The 24,640-nt window shown below is 35.5% G+C and overlaps 2 protein-coding genes across 4 annotated transcripts in view; one reads left to right on the top strand and one right to left on the bottom strand.

Moving 5' to 3' along the window:
* LOC126818513 (inactive polypeptide N-acetylgalactosaminyltransferase-like protein 5) overlaps positions 1-14,356 on the top strand; it is a 55,368-nt gene extending 41,012 nt beyond the window's left edge. For all 3 annotated transcript variants that reach the window (XM_050545977.2, XM_050545975.2, XM_050545976.2), the window contains exons 4-11: positions 430-607; positions 3,325-3,528; positions 4,510-4,627; positions 4,963-5,148; positions 5,902-6,036; positions 8,281-8,385; positions 10,204-10,338; positions 11,417-14,356. In XM_050545977.2, coding sequence (XP_050401934.1) covers positions 430-607; positions 3,325-3,528; positions 4,510-4,627; positions 4,963-5,148; positions 5,902-6,036; positions 8,281-8,385; positions 10,204-10,338; positions 11,417-11,569 — 1,214 coding nt within the window. In that variant the 3' untranslated portion in view covers positions 11,570-14,356. The remainder of the gene's footprint in view (positions 1-429; positions 608-3,324; positions 3,529-4,509; positions 4,628-4,962; positions 5,149-5,901; positions 6,037-8,280; positions 8,386-10,203; positions 10,339-11,416) is intronic.
* A 3,389-nt stretch (positions 14,357-17,745) lies between these two features.
* Positions 17,746-24,639, bottom strand: LOC126818520 (transmembrane protein 53). Its single transcript, XM_050545987.2, has 2 exons — positions 24,431-24,639; positions 17,746-20,709 (listed from the first exon to the last, which is right to left on the bottom strand). Exons 1-2 carry the CDS (start codon positions 24,616-24,618, stop codon positions 20,052-20,054), a joined length of 846 nt encoding a protein of 281 aa, XP_050401944.1. The 5' UTR covers positions 24,619-24,639; the 3' UTR covers positions 17,746-20,051.
* Between the last annotated feature and the right edge of the window lies 1 nt (position 24,640).

The following is a 24,640-nucleotide window of genomic DNA, read 5'->3' as shown; positions in this document are numbered from 1 at the left end:
ATAGTTTATTTAACAGTTCAGGCCTAAAGAAAGACCTGCAATAGGCAGATTTAGCTCTTTCATAGTGTATGTTTAAACTGATAACCTATTAAAGGGAGTCAAACGACCGCGCATTAGTCCGATATCCAATTATTCTTTATTAATTCTAGACAATTTCTCAGATTTGGCCAAGATTTCACATGTATAACACTGACAGGACTCATAGGGGATGTGTAATTAGTCGTCTAAACCGTGTACACTTTGGCGTGCATGTAAGCGAACCCTTGACTATATTAAATAAAAACAAAATCCTTATTAATGTTACAATGGCCAAATTGTTGTGTTGAAAAGTCCATTCCGTTCCTGTCGGATATCCATATTTTAGTTACTGTACAATTTAAAATAAAATGCATTATGGATTTTACCTTTATCCAATTCATGTCTTTGTAGATTCACTGAAAGAAAATTTAGATGTATATATAAAAGACCACTTCCCTGGAAATTTAGTTAAATTAATACGATTAAAAGAACGAGTTGGGTTAATCAAAGCCCGTCTGGTGGGATTTGAACATGTTACAACCGAAGTCGTGTCATTTTTTGACAGCCATATGGAAGTTAATGTTCAGTGGTTTGTATATTTACTTATGTTCATCTTATTCGTGCTGTATGTTTCATATTGGTATAACCATATTAAAGGGACACAGTGCTAAATCTGAAATTCGAATTTAGTGAAAATCGGACCGAAACTTCCCGTCAAAATGGCCGCTCCCCTTTACGCAAATAGTGTAAAGGCATGCACTACCTAGGTTGTGGATCCTCCAGAGATCAAAATTTTTATCTGATAGTTTATATCCCAAAGATCTCGTTTTTTAGCTTGTGCTCTGTCCATCTCTTCCAAATTGTGGGTGTATCTTGCAACGCCAAGCGCTTGTTACAATCCTGTCATTCAATACATTGTAAACAATCGGTGCATCAAAGTGAAGACGCCTAACGAATTTCAACAATTTCTGTTAATTATATGTTGAGTTATGGCCCTTGTCTATTTTGTATAATCTTGTGATGGCTCTGATTAAATACATATTCGACAACTTTTATGAACTGCTTTTATCTTTAAATTTGAAAATATTGGCACCATTAGAAATTCCCGACATCCTAATGATTGGTGAAATACGGTCTGACGTCTGTTTCTAGACAGTGACCATAGTAACTTCAAAAGATTTATTTCTAATTTGATACAAATAAAGAAGCTAATGGGCAGCAGCACATCTCTTTTGAGAAATGTCTTTTTAGTAATTTACAGATGACTTATATAGTGGGTAAAAAATGAAGTATACGCGTGATATGGTAGTAAAAAATGTATAAATAATTACAAACGGTATACAAGGGGTTAAAAAAAGTGGCAGGAGAAAATGTGGTATGGTTAACGTAAAAGGCACGATATTAAAGAAGCTAAATCGCTAATATTTCGGACCTAGAAATTGACACAAATGGGTCGCAACGCATATAATAATGTAATATGAATGTTTATAAACTGATTTAGATTTAATCGTTTCCGTTTTTACTCTAATTTCAAATCAGTTGTGTTCGGCGAAATACGACAGAAGTCTCAATCGAATGGCAATCTCTAGCGTCTGGTTATTCCTGTCTACACCGATAGTATTTATTACACATGCTATCCAGATAAGAATATGTCGATCTTCGAGGTTCTTGTTATTAATGGCGCTGAAACGTTTATTTTGTCTTAAATATTAAATATCAGAAGCCCATTTCCCGGTAAGACCACAACATCAATGTTGATTTAAATTGTCAGTTAATTTGTGTTTTCAATGTCGATGACGTTGGATGATATTGAGTTAGAGACTTAGCTACTTTAAGCTGAAAATTAAGTGTCACTATTTTGCGCTTTAACTGTACAGTAGTTGTATAAAGAGTAGCTATAATCAGGGCTCCAGACAAACAGACGGAAAATCCTAGTTACGTATAATGTAGATCAACGCATTTAAAGAGGCAATACTACTGTCACGAGGAAATTAATTTCATCGCTACAAAGATGTTTTTCAATTTGTTTTCAATCATTTTATATTCCGTATTAGATATTTTACTGGACTCAATTTTAACAACCGACAAATTTTAGCAGTGTATCTATGAGTGTATATATGTTGTTTTGCCGTCTTCATTAGGCCAGTCGAAACAGAACAGTAGGATGTTAAACCTCATTTCATTTGTATCTATAGTGTGTGTTGTAAACAGCCAATCAAACTGCAATACGTTAAAATGGGTTTCACTGTATTAGTCTATGTATAAACTAGCTAATGTCACATGCCTGTTGCAGCTGACGACAACCGTACGAACACCATTCGCACTCAATCTTGTGCATTGTATCAAATCAGAATAAAACGAAATAAGTATATAAGCTTACTTTTAATTAGATTGCAGAACAAGTTATCATTTCAAAAATGGATACTTAACTATAGTTTTGCACTTATTCTATGAACATCCAAAAATATAGAAATACAGTATGTCTTAGTGTCCTTTATTATCAGTTATCGCGGTACATTTACATGCATTTCTGAAACTTAATTTCGTGAAATCTGTTTCCTTTAGTTTATAATTTTGGTAGGGCGTTAAATGACCGGCCGTGCATTTGAAATATTTCTATTTTCTTGGGAAAAAAATGACACACCTGCTAGCAAAATTCACTTTAAGCTAATCCATATACACATTGTCGTACTTGATTGGCAGACGTCAGAAATAGAATTCTTAATACAATATTGATGGCTATAAACATCGATTTGTATCCATCTCGGCTGCGATCACTGTAATAATTATCAGTGAAAAATCAGAGCTATAATAATTATACAATGCCCACACTTTCTACTGTCTATCATACAGATAAAACTGAATCGCCCTATTTCTACTACAGGAGAAGACAAATATTGTCGCCAACATAATATATTTGTTGATGCCAGAAATCATCTTATACTGTAGAAGCTAAATTAATATATTACCCCAGTATTTTTGGAATTTAACACATTTCGGCATGTTCGTGTCATGTCGCCACTCGTATCCGTTCGCTGGAACCCCAAGACTATCGAGAATCAAGATTGTTAAACCGCCAAAACTCTGCATTGTCTGATTTGAAATCTATCTTTCGTATTGTCCTCTTAATGGTTGTTCCTTTTCTTGCCATTAATATCTGTCTTGAACCTTTTATGATGGTGAACTAGGGTAGGGGTTTCCAGTAGGTCATCACAAAAAATTGGCCAGTTCCATTCACTAATATATACATAATATATATAGTTCCATTCACTATGCTTGATTCTTTTCTAATATCAATTATTATAGGTTGGAACCATTATTAGTGGAAATAAAGAAGAACTGGAGTACGTTAGCTATGGGGCATCTAGATTATATTAAAGCCGACACTCTACAGTATGACTTCGAACCTGGTTATAAAACTAGATATGGCTTTGATTGGCGTTTAGTGTTTTTTGAAACATACTTTAGATCAGATCAAAGAAATGGTCGAACGCCTGTTGACCCTCTACCGTAAGTTATTTTAGATAATAGATACACAAGTTGACTAAACATATTGGTAAACGTAAACGAGTATTTCTTTAGTTAATTATGCGCGTCAGCATTTTTGTTCTAAAATGTCGTTTTTTTTTAATTTCCGACATAATATTTGTAAGTAAAATTTATCTACGTTTCGAATAACCGAATTAATATGGAAAGCACTCTTCAAAAGCCGCAAAAATCAATGTACCTGTCAACGCAGTAGGCGATATGGTATCTCCACCATTTATTAGCAATTTATATTTAAAATAAATCGTTTTTAAACGCCCACATTTTCATGTGGACGTATATTGTCGTCGCCCCTGTCCGCCCGTACGTCCGTCCGTCCACAATTATATTTAAAATTAATCGCTTTTATACGCCCACATTTTCATGTGGACGTATATTATCATCGCCCCTAGCCGTCCGTCCGTCCGTCCGTCCACAATTTGTTTCTGGATACTGTACAGTTCACAATTCTTATCCGATTTTGACGAAATTTGAAATATAGGTTTATCTCCAAAAGATCTCGGTTCCTTTCGGTATTGGCATGTATCGGATTGAAACTTCATGGATTATGACCCCCTGATTGTACGAAAAATCACGTTTTTAGCTTGTGGACATTCTAGAGGTCACAATTTTCATCTGATTTTGATGTAACTTTAAATGTATGTTTATAACCCAAAAATGTTGGTTTCGTTCTCGATATTTGCGAATATCGGATTGTAACATATGCTAAACGTTAGCATGGGGCAGAACTTTATAAAATCCAAACAAATTCTAATGATTTTCTGATAATTACTTAATGAGTTGTTACTCTTAATCATATTTTAGTGTATTATAAATGTTTCATTACTGAAAAAAGTTAAAATATGCGACAACTCTTGTTGAATGCCCCGACGATTTAGCTGCTGTGGGCGTATGTTTCGTTGCCTGGCAACATATCTTTAATGTGTTTTGCTGTCATTATTTTAGAGGTGTTGTAATGGTGGGACCAGCATTTGCAATCAATACAACATATTTTAAACACATTGGTAAATATGATGGTGGTATGAAGATTTGGGGAGGTGAAAATATAGAATTAGCATGGAGAGTAAGTCTTTATTATATCTAACTCCTTTAAATAAACTGTTTGTATATTGATGAATTATAACCATCAACATAATAGACTCAAATTGCCTTATAAATTGAACATGTTAATTATTACAGAGAGCCAACATCTGAGCCTGACGTTGCTATCTCTACGTGCATTCAAACTCAAAACTGTTGAACTCCGGTGATTGTCTATTCACCGTCCATGCAGTGCAGTACATAATTAAAAGTGTCGATTGTCAATAACGTCCCCATGGAGTATCTACTAAGATATAATGTTGTTTGCAATAAATATATTTTTCATATTTTACAGTGAATACTATTTTTGTATTTAAGGTGTGGATGTGCGGAGGTAGACTGTTACATTTACCTTGTTCTAAGATAGGACATATAGCTCGTGTGCAGCCGTACATCTTCCCAGAAGGACGACACCAAACAGAAATACATAATTATAAGAGAGCTGTTGATGTATGGATGGGAAACTATAGTAAATATGTGTATGATTATTATCCCGATATGAAGGTAAGTAGAGAATTTTAATAGTTTTAGCAAATTATTTGGTATGGAAATGGGGAATTCCAATCCGAGAATAACTCAGCTGTAATACGCTTCTCTCAGAGAGCACGTTTTGTTGGATTTACCCGTTTCGGTGTAGGCCTAATGAAATTGTATTACATATATAACTATACAGATTTGATTGTGTAGTGGCCACTGCAGCCTAAGAAGGAAACCCCATCGGAATTCATTTTTTTTTGATCGCAGATCGCAGACTTATCCACACTCCTTATTTTTAAAATCCCATATGCAGGGCAAAGCTCTTCTCGATATTATTTATTAAAAAATTGTGAGATTGGTCATTGGGGCATACACAAGAACCATTTTGAATTTCAAAAGTGTTGGGTCATAAAACTTGAATGCACTTTGTGTTACCTTTTTCATCATATTTTGCTTTTCGTGTTTGGCACATGATGGATTCATATTGGATTGTGCTGCTGGATTTGTTGACAACGATTGTGGGGATAGCGCGGAGGACTTCTGATGGGCTTATTAAGAAGCCTTAATCCATGTTTTAAAGTGGGGCTGGTAGTTAACTGAGATGTTTGCAGTTTTATCAGCGTATGTATAAGGAATAAAAGATCTAAATTATTGTAATGTATTATAGTTTACTCTGTTTACCAAGTGGTTATGTTGACATTATGTTGACCAAGGTAATACCATAATATATTATTATTGGCATTTGTTTTCATTATAATAATGACCATGTTGTGTTTATAGGATATTAGTGTTGGTGATTTGAGTGAAAGGTTTAAGATAAAAGAACGTTTAAAATGTCGTTCGTTTGACTGGTATTTAGAAAATGTCTGGCCAGAATTATTCCCCTATGAAGAAAATGTGGTGGCGTATGGCGGGGTGAGTAAAAATAAATAGCTTAGCATCATATTGAATTTACCGGTTACACCTTTTCTCTCTGTGTTTCTCTCTCTGTGTCTGAAATTGATTTATCAAAATTATTCAGTATACCCGGCAGACCAATACAACTCAAGCACTATCCATTGCAACCCGTGCCTGGCTGATGCACTTAAATTATTTTCGGTTTATGATTCACATCACTGGATCTGAGATGGTTATTATAATCTTGAGTCACGGGATATGAGAGGGTTCTTAAATCACGGGATATGAGAGGGTTTTTAAATCACAGGTTCTGAAAGCGTTATTAAATCACGGGGGATCACGTGGCTAAGTGGGTAAGACGCTGCTGGCTCGCTAGCCTGCAGGTCGGGTGTTCGATCCCTGCATTGGCCGAGAAAGTTCATCCAGATTTTCCGGCGTGGTTTCCCCTTGTCAGTGATGCAGGGCGGAGGGCCTGACAAGGACAGCTGTCTAGTCGTTCGGATGGGACGAAAAACCAAGGCCCCGTGTACATATTGGCGTGTACGTAAAAGATCCTTTGGCAGTTGGAATTCGATATAAGAGTAGGCCGTAGGCAAAATTTCCCTCATAGCACACTGTATGGCGTATGCCCGTCTTCATTAGCCCAGTTTAGTAGCAGAACAGTAGGACGTTAAACCCCATTTCATTTATTAAATCACGGGATCTGTGAGGGGTTATGAGAGGGTTCTTAAAGGACAATATTGGTGCCAGTCATTATCACATATGTGATAGAGCTGGTTAAACACATTCCAAATATAATTTTAACACAGAGATCATTGCTACGATAGCTGAGTAATACAGTTTTCCAGAATCGGAAGTGACGAACGCCAAAGGAAAACACGAGTCATCTCTTTATATAACTGACTGATGTGACGAGTGATAACGGATATACGGGCGAATTTCTGCTCACTAATAATTCATTCGAAGACCAAAAGTTGTTGTATGAGATTGTGATAGGATATCTGACAATTCATAAAAAGAATTGACTGCCACTAGATAAGTGAACACGAAAGAAAAACAGAAAAAATCCGTGCATTTACATGTTTTTATAAGATATAGAATGAATATAAACAAGGGAATGTACGGACTATTTCTATTTTTCTCGTGTTCTCTTATCTAATGACATTCAATTACTTTATTGAATTGTCAGGTATCCTCTTACAGTCCCATATATCAACTTTGGGTCTTCGAGGGAATTATTAGTGAGCAGAAATTCGGCCGTATATCCGTTATCACTCGTCACATCAGTCAGTTATATAGAGAGATACTCGTGTTTTCCTTTGGCGTTCATCACTTCCGACTCAGGAAACCTGTATTACTCAGCTGTCGTGGCAAAGATCTCTGTGTTAAAATTATATTTGGAATGTGTTTAACCAGCTCTATCACATATGTGATAATGATTGGCACTAATATTGTCCTTTAAATCACGGCATATGAGAGGATGCTTAAATCAGTTGATATGAGAGGGTTCTTAAGTCACGGGATCTGAAAGGCTTTATTAAATCGCGGAATCTGTGAGGATTCGAAAAGTATTTTTGTTTTCAATGGTTAACTACAAGTTATAGCAACATACAGATGGTTTTTGTAGTCAGTAAACTGATACTTTGTAACCACTGTCCTTGCAAAGCATTTCGCCACTACATGCAAAGATGTCTCATTTTAAGGTTTTCGAAACCTACCTTCTATTTTATCTGATAAGGGGCCTTTAGAAAATGTTTTGACACATTACACTCAGTCGTCGTCATCTTGTTTGTACAAGTGGGTTTATTTGAAGAATTTCAGTTCATTTGCACTTTCCTGTAATACATTTGTCTAAAATCAACATGTTTTATGTCAGTGAATAACAGTTTTTTTTGTAGTATATTGGCAAATTAAATCCCGATAATCAATCCGTCTAAAAGACCCAATTGTGTTAAGGGAACGTTTAGCCCCAATTCGTTCCTTCCTTCCATGAATCTGGTATATGTATTACACCTGCAAAACGGTGAATGCACGAATGAGAAATGCGTGGGAAACGCCAGATTGAGTCTTGGTAATAATTAACTTGTTAAGGAATTTAAGTTTACAATTTGTTTTTTTCCTGACTTTTACAAATACCATACTTTCAAATGAAAATACATGTTTAGATATCCAAATTCGGTTGAAGGTAAAATATCTTTAATAAACTATATATCAGTATCATGCAACCAGCCTAACCAAAGTAATTTTCATTTTATTTTACAGCTTGAAAATCTAGCTTCACCCCATTGTTTAGACAATGGAGAATATTTATTTCAAGCGCCTGTACCATTAGAGGTTAAGGGTTGTATATATAGTCCTCCCACACAGGTAAATATAAAACAGATTGTAATGCTTTTGGGAACATCCCCTTAGGTTTGGGGAGAGGGGGTAATTAAAGCGGAATGGCGGTGTATTTCTTCAAAATGATGATTCTGTTTATACCTGCCGCGTTACGCCTGTCACATCATTAGAGACTTTTGGCAAGCGGATTTTTCCCATCCGTATCCCGTATCCATATCGTATACGTCATACGTTGCGTCAATGTAGTTTTAGAGTTTTGGCAGATTTTAGCAATTTTTGGTTTCACTAATGTATCATTCCAGAAAGTTTAGCCCGTAGATCAACCAGTATGCAGACAGGCGGGAAAAATATGAAAATTCCGAGAAAAAACCATCAAAAATAATGATTAAATTCCAGTCGTTATCACTGTTAAAATCACATCAAATATACACCTTTGTGTTCTAGGATACACATAGATTCATAAAAACGCTATGATGCAACATTTCAGCGTCTAATAGTAGCAAAAAAGACGGTAAAAAGACGACAGTGTTATACGGACCATTTCCGTATGAAAGCCGTTCCATACGTGCTGCCGTATCCGTGTGCCGTATCACGTATGAGAAATACACAGACATTGATGACGTCACTGTAAGCAAAATCCATACGGATACGCGATACGGACCAGGAAATTACGCTTGCCAAAAGTCTCTATTATCTCAGTTAAATTAGTAGGCCTAACCCTATCGCCTGGTGTACCGTCTTCATTGGCCCATTTGATGAAGAATGGCAGGACGTTGAACACCTTTTCATTTCTACGTCTGTTGCATTTACGGTACTCGCACGGTGCTATCCATCTGGGAAACTAAGGCTGTTGGCCCAGTCTATTATCGTTAATTGTTATACGAACATACTAAAATTGCCGTGTCTGATGGTCGTCAACAATTTTTGTAAATACTGTAGAGATTACGTTTATCTTCCTATTAGTTCGGGAGCTAGGTTGGTTTTGTTTAAACACGGAAGGTTTGGGATGCTAGTGGTGTATGGCTGAGTTAGGAGATCTTAGAAACCCAATTCTTAAGTTGTGCCAGTACTAGTGGGTGTGGTAGGGTGAGTCACCCATAGTACCCCCCAAAATTGGTGTATTCAACATGGAAGGTGCAAGTTCAACTTCAGTGGTATTTGATAGAGGAATGTGGCCTGAATTCGAAAATATAACATAAGAATGGGATTTTTGGTGGAAAGGCCACTTAAGAAGAGGTCAAAGGTCACCAATTAGCATTTTTTTCGATTTTACTCAGAACTTTTTTCCTGTTATCTGGTGATCTATTCCAGGTATGTTACACAGAACTACATGGACATGTTTTATACTGCTAGGAGGAAAATTATGAGATATAAAATTAATGAAGTTTTAGATAAAAGTATGACATAATCTCAAAAATAACGAAAATATCACTTGCCTCTTACAATGTTGGATAAACCAATTTTGTGGGTATTATGGGTTACTCCTTCTACCACACCCACCACTGCAGCAACTTAAGAATTGCGTTTCTGGGGTTTTCAACCCAGCCATACACCACTAGCATCCCAAGCCTTCCGCACCTTCCATATTGAACAAAACCCAATTAGCTCCCGGACTATATTTTTTTTTAGAAGTTTACTCTAATGAGACGAAGAAGCTTTGAATTATGATCCTTGCTACAACCTACTCACTACTTTGTTACTCAGCTTGACAATTTTTGTCGAGCATGATACAAAGTCATGACTACTAATTCTATATTTATCGGTATAGTTTATTATGAATTAAGTCTTTTATGCGGCAGATTAGAATTTATTCTACAGGCGTATAAATGAAATTGTTTACTTCAGGGGTTTTCACTGACTAAAGATTTACGACTACGTACAACTCTACAGTGTGTTAATGTAATACAAGAACAGTCTGATATAATACCGTTTCTACAAGATTGTATTGAAGGTCCCAATGAAAAATGGCAGCATAAAAAGGTAATTATAGATTTGAGAATGTTCAACAGATCTCTGTGGCTGTGATTCTTCGCTTGTACCTGACGAAGACTAGGGAAGCCTGTCCAACCCCGTAGGTCTTCTCTAGGTCCTCCGGTTTAATACCTTATCGAGTGGACGTTAAACACCATTTCTCACTCTCCCTTTATTATTATTATTATTATTGTTCGATTTATATAGCGCTTCATTACACGTGAAGTGTTTCTAAGCGCATATCACAAACATATACTTCAAACACACAAAAACAATCAAAATCAGGAGAACATAATTAAACACAGCTGCCTGTTAGGCGCTATTATTCAAAGGTTTATATCCAACAAATCAACCGGCTAATCTCTATATTGAACTCAGTCGAGGTATTACCTGATGAACACCTACACCAAGTAGAGTTCAAAAATAAAAACGAAGTTTAAAAGAATCAACTTCATTAACAAAAATTAAACAATCAAAAACTAAACTGATAAATCAAATTCAAACGAAACAAATAAAACAAAGAAAATGAAAAGAGCAGTTCATTACCATTCTACATTAACAAAATAAAGGAAATCAACTTGTGAAAATTTGTTAAAAAAAATAAGAGCAAAGTAACACTAATGTTAATACTTTTTTAACGAACACATCATAAATATAATTAATTTTACCTATAATATCTATTTCAGAAATCAGACTTTATTTTGCAAATAAAATAATCCAAAGAGTTGTGTACGACCATTATATTTAAACAGTATATTATGCTGTTATATATATGATAAAGTGAGAGTGATGAGAGTTAGAATTAATGTTAACAATTTGATAATTACTATATTTAATTTGTTAAATGCCTTTCTCTCACAATGGTACCTACTTCGTGCAATTTTCTATGAGGGAAATTTTGCTCAGACAGTGATGTTTCCGTTCGTCCTGCACAACTGATAGGCTCGAAAAGACGAAAGGAAAGCTGGGGTCGATCCCGGGAACCCCTATACTGAGACTACTATGTTTCAAGGTCTTTAAGTTTATATTGGATTGTTCTGGTGATTTTAAGTTTTTGTTAGTAAAATGTACATGTTTATATTTACAGGGTGGATTCATGCGACACAAGAATACTGGTCTGTGTTTAGACATGTTAACAGGACCCAAACTAATCATGCAGAAATGTGACCCCAGTAAAGAGACTCAGAAATGGAAATTTAGAACTTATAAAAAAAAAAATTCAGTGCATAAACAACCATAGAAAAAACATGAATTGGAAAGAAACGATAAATGAACCATAGACCAACATGTTCCAGAAGATCTTCTGACTGTCCTGTTAAATATTTAATTTATATATGAATAATAGTTAACTCGAATTATGCCAAAGTTGTGGATTCATTCCGTTGTTGAATTCATGTCCGTCTGTAAATGTTCAACCCTCTTTGACTTCAGGAAGAGTATTGATCTAATAGTGGTTAATTTAGATATTTTGAACAGTGGTTATTGTACATGGAAAATGAAGCACATTAAAGGTGCCATTTTATTTTTATTTTTATCTGTACATCTACGGTAGTTAAGTTTATCATTCGAATGTTCTATGTCAATCTTTGGTTCATTTCATTTGATAATACTTTTTTAATCGTTTATGGTGTATATTCAGTCTTTGAGAAATTCTGAATCATCATGTTTTCCTTTACATGTTTGTTTCTTTATTTATTAGTGGATGTCATGAATTGATATTTTCTATATAGGAGATAGTGTTATTTTGAGCACAAATTAAAGTGTTCAGCTGAAAGATTTCAAACATAAAACCATTTTGCGACTGCTGCCTAGTGTTCAATATAATGTGTAGTCACTGGGTAGGGTACCTAATTGATTGTGAGGCTGGTTTCTTACTCGAATTATTTATTTTTAATTAAACATAGCTCATCCGAGAAAAAAACAGATCTTTGGCACATTTGGATGGGGGGGGGGGGGGTGGAGGGTGCTGTGGGTTAATGAGTATGTTATTTTATTTTATCTGATTATCTCTTATACAAACATTATCATCATTATTTTTATACGCACACATTTTCATGTGGACGTATATTGTCGTCGCCCCTGTCCGTCCGTCCGTCCACAATTTGTTCCTAAAAGATCTCGGTTCCTTTAGATATTGACATGTATCGGACCATAATTTCATGGATTATGGCCCCTGATTGTACGAAAAATCAAGTTTTTAGCTTGTGGACACTCAGAGGTCACAATTTTGATCCGATTTTCATGAAACTTGAAATACATGTTTATAACCCAAAGATCTTGGTTCCATTCGATATTCTTGCATATCGGATCGTAACTTCCTGAATTATGGCCCCTGATTGTACGAAAAATCACGTTTTAGCTTGTGGTCCCTCTAGAGGTCACAATTTTTATCCAATTTGAAAAAAAAAACGTTTTAGTATATCACCGTTGCATCCTAGTGATGGTTGAAATCGAATTTCGTGAAAAACGGACCAAAACTGCCGGATAAAATGACCGCCCCTTGTACGCAAGTAGTGTGAAAATATGGTATATCAAGGTTGTGAGCCCTCTAGAAGTCACAGTTTTCATCCGATTTTGATGAAACTTGGAATGCATGTTTATATCCCAAAGATCTTGGTTTCTGTCGATGTCGATGGCCCATGCTTGTACGAAAAATCGCGCTTTTAGCGTATGGTCCCTCTCAAGGTCACAATTTTTATCCGATTAAAAAAATGTTTTAGTATATCACCGTTACACCCTAATGATGGTTGAGTTCGAATTTCGTGAAAATCGGACCAAAACTGTCGGACAAAATGACCGCCTCTTGTACGCAAATAGTGTAAACATCTGGTATATAAAGGTTGTGGACCTTCTAGAGGTCACAATTTTGATCCGATTTTGATCCGATTTGTAGAAAAGTCGCATTTTTAGCTTGTGGTTTTTCTAGAGGTCACAATTGTTTTTACTGATATCACCATTGTACCATAATGAAGGTTGAATTCGAATTTCAGAGAAATCGAAATGAAACTGCCCGACAAAATAGCCGCTCTTTGTACGCAAATTTTGTATGAGTATGTAATACAAAGGTTATGGACCCTCTAGAGGTCACAATTTTTATGCGATTTTGATGAAACTTAAAACATATCCCAGTCCCTTTTGATATTTGTGCATTTCAGACCATAACTTTCTGGATTATGGCCCCTGATTGTACAAAAAATCGTTTTTGTTTATAGTTTGTTCTCTATCCATATCTTGCAAAATGTGGGCGTATCCTGCCTGGCAGACGTTGGTTTATCATTTCACTAGATTCAGTTTCCGTCATCAGGCTCTGAAGCATTAAGTTCGGATCCACTGCATTACCGGTACCTCTCATATTGAACACGGTCTTAAAGCAACGTGTCGACGAGACGTTAAACATCAGTATTCCACTGATTTTATAAAATGTTGTTAGAATAAGCAGATTGGTAAAGAATTTAACTTTCTTGCATTCCCGAAATAGGCACATTGCATAATAAGATCTAAATGATTTTTGGTAATTAGAATAGCGTGTGAAGTAGTAAGCATACATCATATGAAGGCACTTGGACAACAGTAATTTTCTGCCAGTTTTGAAATCACTGTACTCCCAAGAAATTAGATAAGTAAATAGAACATTCCATTATATTAGTATATTTTAGTTAATAGCAAAATATTGTAGAATATTTATTTTAACTTGTTTACACTTTGAATGCACACAAGCACCTTTGTTATTCGTTTAAGAACGGCATTGGGTACATTAAACTGCGTCTATAAAGTAAAAATCATCGACAGGTCCATGGATATGTTTTATTGTTTTGATATTTTTGAGATGAAAAAAAAAAAAAATACTATCTGGCATCTTATTTCGTGAAGATTGTGAAATACGTGCATTGTTCATATTAAATAAGTATATATTTATCTATTGTTGTATGTATAATACTAACAGTGATCCTCGTGTATTCGGTTATATTTTTATACAATATTATTTTTAAAATTATATAATGAAGTTTTATTAAAGTGTATATAAATATGACAGTGTTTGGTTTTGAAATGTCAAGACCGTTGATTGCGGGCTCGGTGTGATCTCTGGATCCCGCCCGGTGGTGACCGAGAAAGTGCCTCATATTTTTCGGTGTGTTTACCCCATGTCAGTGGTACAGGACGGAGGTGCTGGCAAGGTACAGACGTCCCCATCGTCGCTATCCCCAGTGGTTTTATTCCGTTCTACTCCACTAACCCCTGGGTTAACCTATGGGGGGGGGGGGGGCACCTAGGAAGTTGGCAAAGGGAAGTAACCCTCAACGGACAAGGCTAGGAGTTCGCCTAAATGAGAAAAGTCCAAACTATTCTAAATGCCTATTATTAACAACAAATTATATAATATTACATTAATGAAGACCGTGCATTTTAGCTACGAGAACGTAACTAAAAACGCTGAGATATACTGATGTGCTTGTTTTTAGCTACGATTGGATGCCTTTAGTTCCAAGTGGCAAACTCAATTTCTTTATTAATGTATGTACCATCTTAAAAATAAGTTAATTTTATACTATTAGTACTTATTACACATACGCTGTCCAATCTACTGAAACAACATTCATTTATCAGCAAATATTGACAATAAAGTAAATCAAGCGTTGTTTTTATCAAAATTGATTCGGACGTTCATATTACGCCGTATTACTACTGCGCAACTCTGATCAGATGGGTACTTTGATTGGCTATTGCACACGAGGCCCCGCCTTTATGTGTTACAGACGTAAATTTAAAATGTCGGAAAAAGCAATCTACTGTCGTTTCGATTTAAAAAGAGGGGATTTGTACCCGTTTCAAGTAGGATTATATGCTTAATTGTAGTTGGATGTGGCAGAAATATTATAAATAACAATAACCAATCGTTTTTTTGATTAAAAATATTGTCAATTTTGTTTACAAGTGCCGGGTGCGAATCGCTCCCGCATGTGCTCCATTGAAGGTAATGGCATCATCTCTTATCTCGGAACACGGAGGGCTGAGAGGTTAAGGTTTGTTATCTACGTGCGTTTATGTACGTTCAAGAATTTTATTGAGAATCGTTCGTTCGTGGAATTTTACGTCCACCTGATATTGTAGACAAGTTATGGTGAATCAAATTGCCAAGTATAACAGGCGCGGATCCAGACGGTGGGGGACTGGGGGTCCTACTGCTCAGCTACATAAATTTTTTTGTAAAACAACCTTTTTTTTATGAGAAAAGTGTCATAATTGTGCTTTATCCTTTATCGTCAGATGGTGTGACAGGATGGCACTCAAAGCGCGAGATAATGATATAGACATATCCCAATTAATGCTTTGCATCAATAAAATTGAATCACAATGTCATCGTATTAATTCATAATAAAAATTGACGTCAAACAGGATGTTGGATTTCTCTGTTTAAAAAGATCAATGTGTATGTATATACGCCAAAATGACGACAGAGACCACGTATTTCTCAAAAAATTTCAAGCCGAGGGGGGGGGGCATTTTCTCAGGAACCTGCCCCCCCCCGCCCCCTGCAAAATGTATAAATATTACACGTTTTGGTACCTAAATGCAACTATAATTATTTTCTAATATATTACCCAATGATTTATGTACAAACCCCCACCCCAAAAAAAAACAATGAATATATATCAGTTATCATTGAAAGTAAAGAATTAAAAGTGTTATGATTTGTAGGCTCGGACAACTAAACCTGGTACATTTTAGGTGTCTTGGTAACCAAGACTATTTTGGGCGGTTTTCTACCATACACCATCTTGAAAATTAATGTTATTTTGTAAGACATGTAGATAGATATTGTTATGCTTCACAATGTGAAACGTTTGTTGTAACTTCCATACTCATGCCTGTACATGTAGTTGTGAATAAACTGTTATTATAAAGTTCAGTAACAATAAACATAACAGAATAAAACATTTAAGACAAAGAACGAATAGTAATAATAATAACAAAAGTCAGCGAAACGTACAACAGATTTTAATAATACAATTAAATATAAATGAATTAGAAACATTACTTACATAAATCATTCAGTATCTGGACATGAATATGGTTATCTACCCTTATAAAAACGATGGCGAAACGACAGGTTTGTAAACTGTTTTTTGATTGGTTCGTAGACTATAGCTACAATCAAGGCCAGGGCAGATAATTTAAAATCGTGGAAACCCTGTGGATTAACCCAGGGTATAGTGGAGTAGAACGGAATGAGTGTATGAGAGGTCCCGTGCACGTAAAAAAAAATTTGTCAGTTGGAATTCGAAATAAAAGTATAGCGCCGCTGTGATGGCAGGTAAGGATGACGTTAAACCCTATGGTTCAACATTTAAAAAAAGTTTAATCGTTCGGATGGCGGTGTAAACGTTGACAGATTGGAATTCTAAATCGGGGTAGATCGTAGCGCCGCTGACAGATCAAAATTTCCCATATAGCGCACTGCATATGTATGTTCCGGTTGGTGCAGAAAAATAGGACGTAATACCGCGTTCATATTTGATTATTATTATTACACCGTTTACATAAACGTTCATATTTATGGCGGAATATATTTAAGGACCACACCCTATCTGCAGTTGATGTGTAGACTCTAACTGATAATGTTGATATAAATGATGATTGTCTTATAGATTAGTAAAAATTATCTTTAAACTGTCGGGTGGGGACATATTGCATGAGTTGATTACAGGGCCGGCGGAAGCAATTCTTGATTGGGGGGGCTTCCATCCTAGGTCCTTATAGGCGTGGGTCCAGGGGCCGTAATAACCTGGAGAAAAGCGTACTTACATGTACGGCCAAATTATTGGGGGGGGGGGGCTAAAGCCCCCCCCACCCCCCACACCGCCGGGCCTGGATTATATACTTATTTTGGTCTTGATCTGCTGACTGTTTCAGTTTTCTTTAAATGATTGGCATCACTACAATCGGCACGCCATTTATTGTACGTGTATGTTAGTGTTATGGCATCCAAAACTTCGGGCGACGGCACTCGTGCTCATGCATAGGCGTACGGGATCGATGACAGTTGGGGGGGCAGAATCCGAAATGCCCGAAAAAATTCGGGTTTACAGACAGCGGCGTCGGTCTTCCTCACATTCCTCACGGGGTCAATCACTTTGAATTGCACATGACGGCAGAATTTTTGGATCAAACCCGAATTTTTGGACCAACCCGAACCCTAACATGCGGTGCGTGTCAGTGTCGCTTAAAATAAACCATCATCTCGTTTATCAACGCCGAATGGTTAGCACGTGCGTGCTGTATCATAAAGCCTGTCATTGAGTCAACTGGCGTGGTTTCGAATCCCTGGTTGTACGTGACAAGGAGTAGAGTCGCCTGTCCAACCTCGTGGGTTTTCTCCGGGTCCTCCGGTTTCCTCCCACTGCTAAAGACCCCTATGCGCAAGCGAATTATTGAAATAAAATTCAACCACATGTTAGTCCCGAAATGACCTAGTTTTTCTTCGAAAGGCGGGGGACAAAAACAAAACAACACAGGAAAGTTATTGTTATCAATATTCTTTATAAAATTAAAATAATACAATTTAAAACAAAACTAAGTAAGACACCTCAAAAATTTGAACAAGCATTTTAACAAGCGGTTGACACGCAAGATACATGTATGCCCACATTTTGCAAGAGATGGACATAGAACAAGTTAAAGGAGCTAAATCGCTAATATTTGGGACCTAGAAATTGACACAAATATGCCGCAACACATATAATAATTTAATATGAATGCATATAAACTGATTTACAATTAATTGTTTCCATTTTTACTCTAGTTTTACTCAATTTTAAATCAGTTATTGTGGAATATGTCTAGCCTGGTACTTTGAGTCCCTTGTTACAAATAGCGCTGAAACGCGTTATGGTACACAAGTTTGTGTACCAATGGTAAAATGTTTATTTTGCCTTAAATATTGGATATCAAAAGCCCATCTTTTCCAGGTAAGATCACAACATCAATGTTGATTTAAATTGACAAATAGTTCGTGTTTTCAATGTCAAAGACTTTGGATGATATCGAGTTAGAGACTTCGCTATTTTAAAAACGTGATTTTTCGTACAATCAGAGGCATAATCCAGGAAGTTTACGTTCCGATATACATCAATATCGAAAGGAACCGAAATCTTTGAGTAACAAACATACCTTTTATTTTTTATCAAAATCGGATAAAAAAAAGTGTCAACACGTTAAAGACACGATTTTTCGTAAAATCAGGGACCATATTGGTTTCCCCTTATAAATTTCTCAGGATGCAGGATGAGGGACCTGTCAAGGAATAGCGGCCAGTCATTAATTTTTTGGTGGTACAAAAATCTTGGAAATTCCAACCTATTGGTATGTGCTGGTTAAGAACTGATATTAAGAGCAAGGTTATCCGACACATGATTTGGATGAAATTATCCTAAAACTCTTATTTAAATTACAAATTTTCTGATTTAACATGGTCTTTAGCAGTGGGAGAAAACTGTAGAACATAGAGGTTAGACCGGTGACACCTACTTTATATACTATTCAAAAAAAGTAGGGGATATTTGATTTTGGGGGCATAATACTAAAATATGCAAATGACTACGAAAAAAGTCACTATAGAACCTAACAGAAGAAACATTTTCAGTTACATGTGACGCCCAAACGCACCAATAGCTACCGCATGGAATGCAGGTGATGCTTGGGATCATCATGGGGGTCCAACCCAAGATTTGCACGACTCTGACTTTGAATGTTACAGTCATTGTGGCATTGAATTCCAGGGTGGAAACATCAGTTTAATTGTTTTAGTGACCAGAAAAGGTTACGTGCCCTTGGCATGCTACAGATCGGCACAACACAGGCGGTTGTGGCGCGGACGATGAATGTTTCTCAGTCTGTCATAAGCAGGCTATGGTCCAGATACCGTGATACACAATCTGTACAGGACAGACCACGCTCAGGTCGACCAAGGGCGACAACTCAAGCCCAGGATCGATTTATCCGTACCTTGGCCTTGAGAAATCGTGTCATCACAGCAAATCAGATCAGCGCTCGTCTTCAAACAGACACTGGTGTTATTGTGCCGTTCGCACGACGTCATGGCCGCCGTTTCATCTTCCAGGATGACAACGCAAGATGTCACAGGGCCAGGATCGTTACAGGTTACCTCCAACAACAGAACATCACCACATTACCTTGGCCAGCACTGAGTCCCGACCTCTCCCCCATCGAGCATGTCTGGGACATGCTTGGACAGAGGTTACGTCAACGTCAACAACGTCCTGCCAATGTCCAAGAACTTGCTGCTGCGTTGCAACAGGAATGGGACAATCTGGACCAAAATGACCTTAGACGTCTCATTAGGAGTATGCCACGTCGGATCAATGCTTGTTTGGCAAACAGAGGAGGATTTACCCGTTACTGACTTGGTTGTGATGCTGTGGTAACTTTGCTGTTTGACCCCGGGTATCATTTTACCCTTATAATGGTCAGTCTGTGCCTTACTTAGTCTAACGATCATTTGGAATAAATCGATGAATGTGAACTTCATTTCATTTTGTCATTTGTTTCTTCGTCAGTTTCATTAGGTGACTTTAATAACACTTAAAAATCAAATATCCCCTACTTTTTTTGAATAGTATATTACTAATTGCTGTACATTGTTTTTAATTTAATAAATTGATACAGTGATTCAGTATTAAGAAAATTACAAAATTAAGTTTAGGTTAACTCCTATTAGAATTAAGACATGTATTTATAAAGTGATGACAAAGTGTTGTATAAACCTCTTTATGACATGGAAAATGTTTCACATGAGGCGAATCATCCCAACATGTACTGAAAACATTAACTCCAGCCTTCTTACGATAATCAATTATTTCCTCAATATCAGTATGATATATAGTTTCATCAGCCTTAGAGTACAAGAACATTTCAGGCCATCTTCCTTCATCATGAGCGATTCCTTCATATAACAAAAAAGCATCTTTAGACTTAGTTTGAGTTTGCAATAACAAAGTATAAACATAAGAAAGAACAAGAAAAATCATACAACAAAAACCTAATAGGTATTTAAAGACTATATTAACACGTAGTGTGGCCATAAATGCTTTCGTCGCTTTAAGAAATCGTCTTTTTCCAGGTGCACTGTCAAAGATGCAGCCATGAACATTTAAAGATCTGTATTCATCTGAACCATGAAGTAACTTAGATATATTACAATAAACATAACATCCTCCATTACTAAATATATGGAAGAAAATTGGATGTCCACTGAGCTTGTTGTCATACAAGGATTGTAACAGGTCTCGTGATAAACCAGCTAATTTACCGTGATTAAAAAACAGAACTGATGTTGGACATATACATCTTACTGTAATATATCTGAAAGAACAAAATATAACACTTTCAATAAATATCCTTCTACTCAGAGGCATATGCATGGTCAGACTTTCTTTATTTGTTGAGGTGATGAAAATCAGAATAGCATCAAGGCTCTTTGAAAAATTATGCCACATTCCATACCCCAATCCAACAAATAATAAACATATCTGGTCGTGCTTCAAAGCTTATTGAAAATAAATAGGATACAGGGCAATTAATCATTTATTGGAGATTGCATAAATCAAAGGACAGGATTTATTAGAGAGGTTTCACAACTTTACATTTACACTTCCATTTACATTTAGACGGTTAAACGTCATCCGTTTTTGTGACATATGACGTGAAGCGCACATCATAAAAGTGTGTCCGATGGATAGCAGCCTCCATAACTGTAAGTTCACAACACTTAGCTAAACCTTGTTTAATTTCTATAATCCAGTCCAAAATTTTTTTCTGAATCGTGCTTTTCACGAACTAAATCCACAGAGAAGACCTTCTACTTCATGTACTACATGTAGATAAAATAAGAAGAGGCTGTGACAAAACAAGTGCGTTCTTTATTAATATCATCTTTAACTTTAACAATCTATCTGTGATGAAGGCCTATCGATATTGTGGACAAGGTTTGTGTCGCCACCTTCTAAGTGTAATTGTAGGTGTGAATTTAGCGAAACATCATAATGCATAATGTACAGTTTCCACTTACACTTATCTAAATATAACTGTTAAGTTGCGAAACCTCTCGAATATAATTGAGTAATAATAGAAAAGCAAAAGACATGAATGAAAATGTCTTCTAAAAAGGAGGGTTACTGGACTAGACTTTAGAATCTGTTATCCAAAGTGAACAAGAAGTAATGACTATATAACATTTTACAAGTATATGAACAAAATCTCAATGTAGGCCTAGTATCAAAGGCTATGGACATAACGCTCAAAATATTTATTCATTCATAACGGCCATCATCATGGTTACCCAGTGTACTCATTCCGTTCTACTCCACTATACCCTGGGTTAATCCATCGGGTTTCCACGATTTCAAATTATCTGCCCTGGACAAGAATGTAGCTACAGTCTACGAACCAATCAGAAAACAGTTTACAAACCAATCGTTTCGCCTTCGTTTTTATAAGGGTAGATAACCATATTCATGTCTATTTACTGAATGATTTATGTAAATAATGTTTATATTTATAATTTATTATATTTAATTGTATTATCAAAATCTGTAGTATGTGTTGTTGATTTCAAATATGTATAACATCTATATGTTTGACTACTGTTATTATTATTACTATTCGTTCTTTGTCTCAAATATGTCATTCTGTTATGTTTATTATTATTGAACTTATACTTGGCAATTGATTCACAATAACTTGTCTACGATATCACGTGGACATAAAATTCTGGGAACGAACGAACGATTCTAAATAAAACTAATGACCCAACATTATTATATGAACGTCTGGTCTTCATTAACATAATAAATAATTGGTTGTTAATAATTACGCATTTAGAATAGGCCAACTCCTAACATTGTCCGATGAGAGTTACTTCCCTTTGCCAACTTCCTTTTCAAATAACAATTTATGGGATTGGTCGATAAAAATAGCACAATCATCAAGGGTGGATAACTTGAAAACGTGTCTCCCCCATAGATTAACCCAGGGTATAGTGGAGTAGAACGGAATGAGTACACTGGGTAACCGAGGATGAACGGCCATAAAATTTGGTCAAAACGGCCAAAATTTTGGTCATAAGGGCCATAACGGCCATAATTTTGGTCATAACGGCCAATTAGTTTTTTAAGTTGTAAATAAAACAACATACACATATTTATAATATTTTTATTTGATTGAGCAACCGTATACATTAGCTCTTCTATTTTATTTTAGAGAGTAATTGTTCAGGCCCGTGTACACTAGAGAATATATTTTATGGAGTGCTACTGACTGTTTTTGCATTCTACCCAAGCAGTAAATATTTAATTTATTAGGGCCTATCCAACGAAGTCAACTTTTTAGAGGTAAATGAGACAGATACTAAAGTATCAATAAGTATTATTTCAGCAATTTAGCGTGAATCTTAAGAGTAAGCTGCAGCCTTAATAAATGTTTGGTAAATTCATTAATATTTTTGTAATAGATATTTGGTAAAATCACGTAGGCTACATTTTGGGTAAAATCACATACATTTTTGTAATAATTATTAGGTACGGTCATTAAAACGTTTTCTTATAAATATTTGATGAAATTATTTAAAATATTTGGTCATTTCACTCATTTGTTTTAATTTTTGTTTTGTTTTTAATCTACAATTGTTATTAAATTGGTTTTAATTTATACCTTTAATTGGCTTAATACTATTTACATGTTAATTGATCTTAATTAACAATGCCCATCAATCAGTTAAATTATATTCCAAAGGATTAAAAAAAGATGATGATTAGCATTAATTTTAGTTAAATCTTTATTCCATTAAGTTCAAAGTTCTTTTTATTCAGATATAAATATAATATACAATTTTACGATAAATACATATTCTATACAATACAGAGAAATGAACTTGACAATTTTACAAATAAATACATATCTTATTCTATTCAATACAGAGAAATGAACATCAATTAAATGTATACATGTATATAACAACAAAATTAAAACTGCATGCAAAAACATACATCTACTTAAAAATAATAAACCATCAATTTATTATCAAATGAAATTAGCCTAATTTGGCTTTTCTTTTAAATGATAAATTAAAAAAATATACGAAGCTTTCCGTGTTAGAAAAATGGTTCTTTAACATTATTTTCTAAAGCAGCAACAACATTACATAGAAAATAATAGGTAATGTAAAATTTTGTGGCCACTCAATAACAAAAGAAAGTAATTGTAAATAAACAAATAAATAAAAAATTGGCCGTTATGACGAAATAAATAATTTTATTTTGGGCTGTTATGACCAAATTTTTATCCATTTTTTTTTAAAACTGCACTGTAAATGTCTGTTAAAATCCATGGCTGTTATGACCAATTCATGGCTGTTGTGACCAATTCATGGCCGTTATGGTTTTAGGTTATGGCCGTTATGACCAATTTATGGCCGTTATGACCAAAACCTGTTTTGGCCGTTATGACCACATCCTGTATCATGCTCCTTGACAACTCATCCCAAAGACAACTCATCCCAAGACAACTCATCCCAATATATGACAACTCATCCCAAGATAAAAGACAACTCATCCCAAGATAAAAGACAACTCATCCCAACTTTAAAACATGGGTCGAGATATAATAAGACAACTCATCCCAACAAATATATATTGGTGCCAGTTATATTTGTTTAATACGCTGTTTAATACAATTGCTTTCTTTTGAAGACCACTCAGACCATTCTGATTTTGTTATAAAAATGTGTTATCTTAATAAAATTGATATTGTTGTTTTAATAAAATTGATTTTGTTGTTTTAAATTTTAATTTTTTTTTAATTTTTGGGCGCATCCGCGTTTCAATTCCTTCTTTGAACCATCCATAGATAGATGCGACTGAAAATGTTGGCCCCAGTCTTGCTGATTGTTTCCATATCATTGCCTTATAGAAATTCCTCAGAATATGACATTATATCCTTATGTACATGAGTTTCACTATAGCTCTTATATTGGGATGAGTTGTCTCTGGAATGAGCTGTCAGGTATTCACAAAAATCATGCGCTCACCGTTTTTGTTCGTAAATTGCACTGTATTTGGCTAAATGTTTATCCAAACAACCAGCCCATCCCAAAAGGACAATGACTGGTCTTTTTTCGTGTAAATCTGCTGTTTCTATAACTGAAAAATTATCTTCCAGTTCCTCGTCTGTTGTCGAAATCGGATATGTAAAAATACATTTTATGTTGTCGGACATTTTGTCTGTTGTCTCGATTTAC

Source organism: Patella vulgata, chromosome 4 (genome assembly GCF_932274485.2).
Source record: "Patella vulgata chromosome 4, xgPatVulg1.2, whole genome shotgun sequence".
Classification (NCBI taxonomy): Eukaryota; Metazoa; Mollusca; class Gastropoda; family Patellidae; genus Patella; species Patella vulgata.
The sequence above is the reverse complement of the archived record's forward strand: the minus strand, read 5'-3'. Positions and strand labels throughout refer to the sequence as shown.

Bases quoted from the DNA above. Each gene is read 5' to 3' on its own strand.
- LOC126818520 (XM_050545987.2), bottom strand. From the start codon at position 24,618: ATGTCCGACAACATAAAATGTATTTTTACATATCCGATTTCGACAACA. The intron at 20,710-24,430 runs GTGAGCGCATGA...TTGTTCTTTCAG, and splicing joins GCAATTTACGAACAAAAACG to ATATATTACAGTAAGATGTA.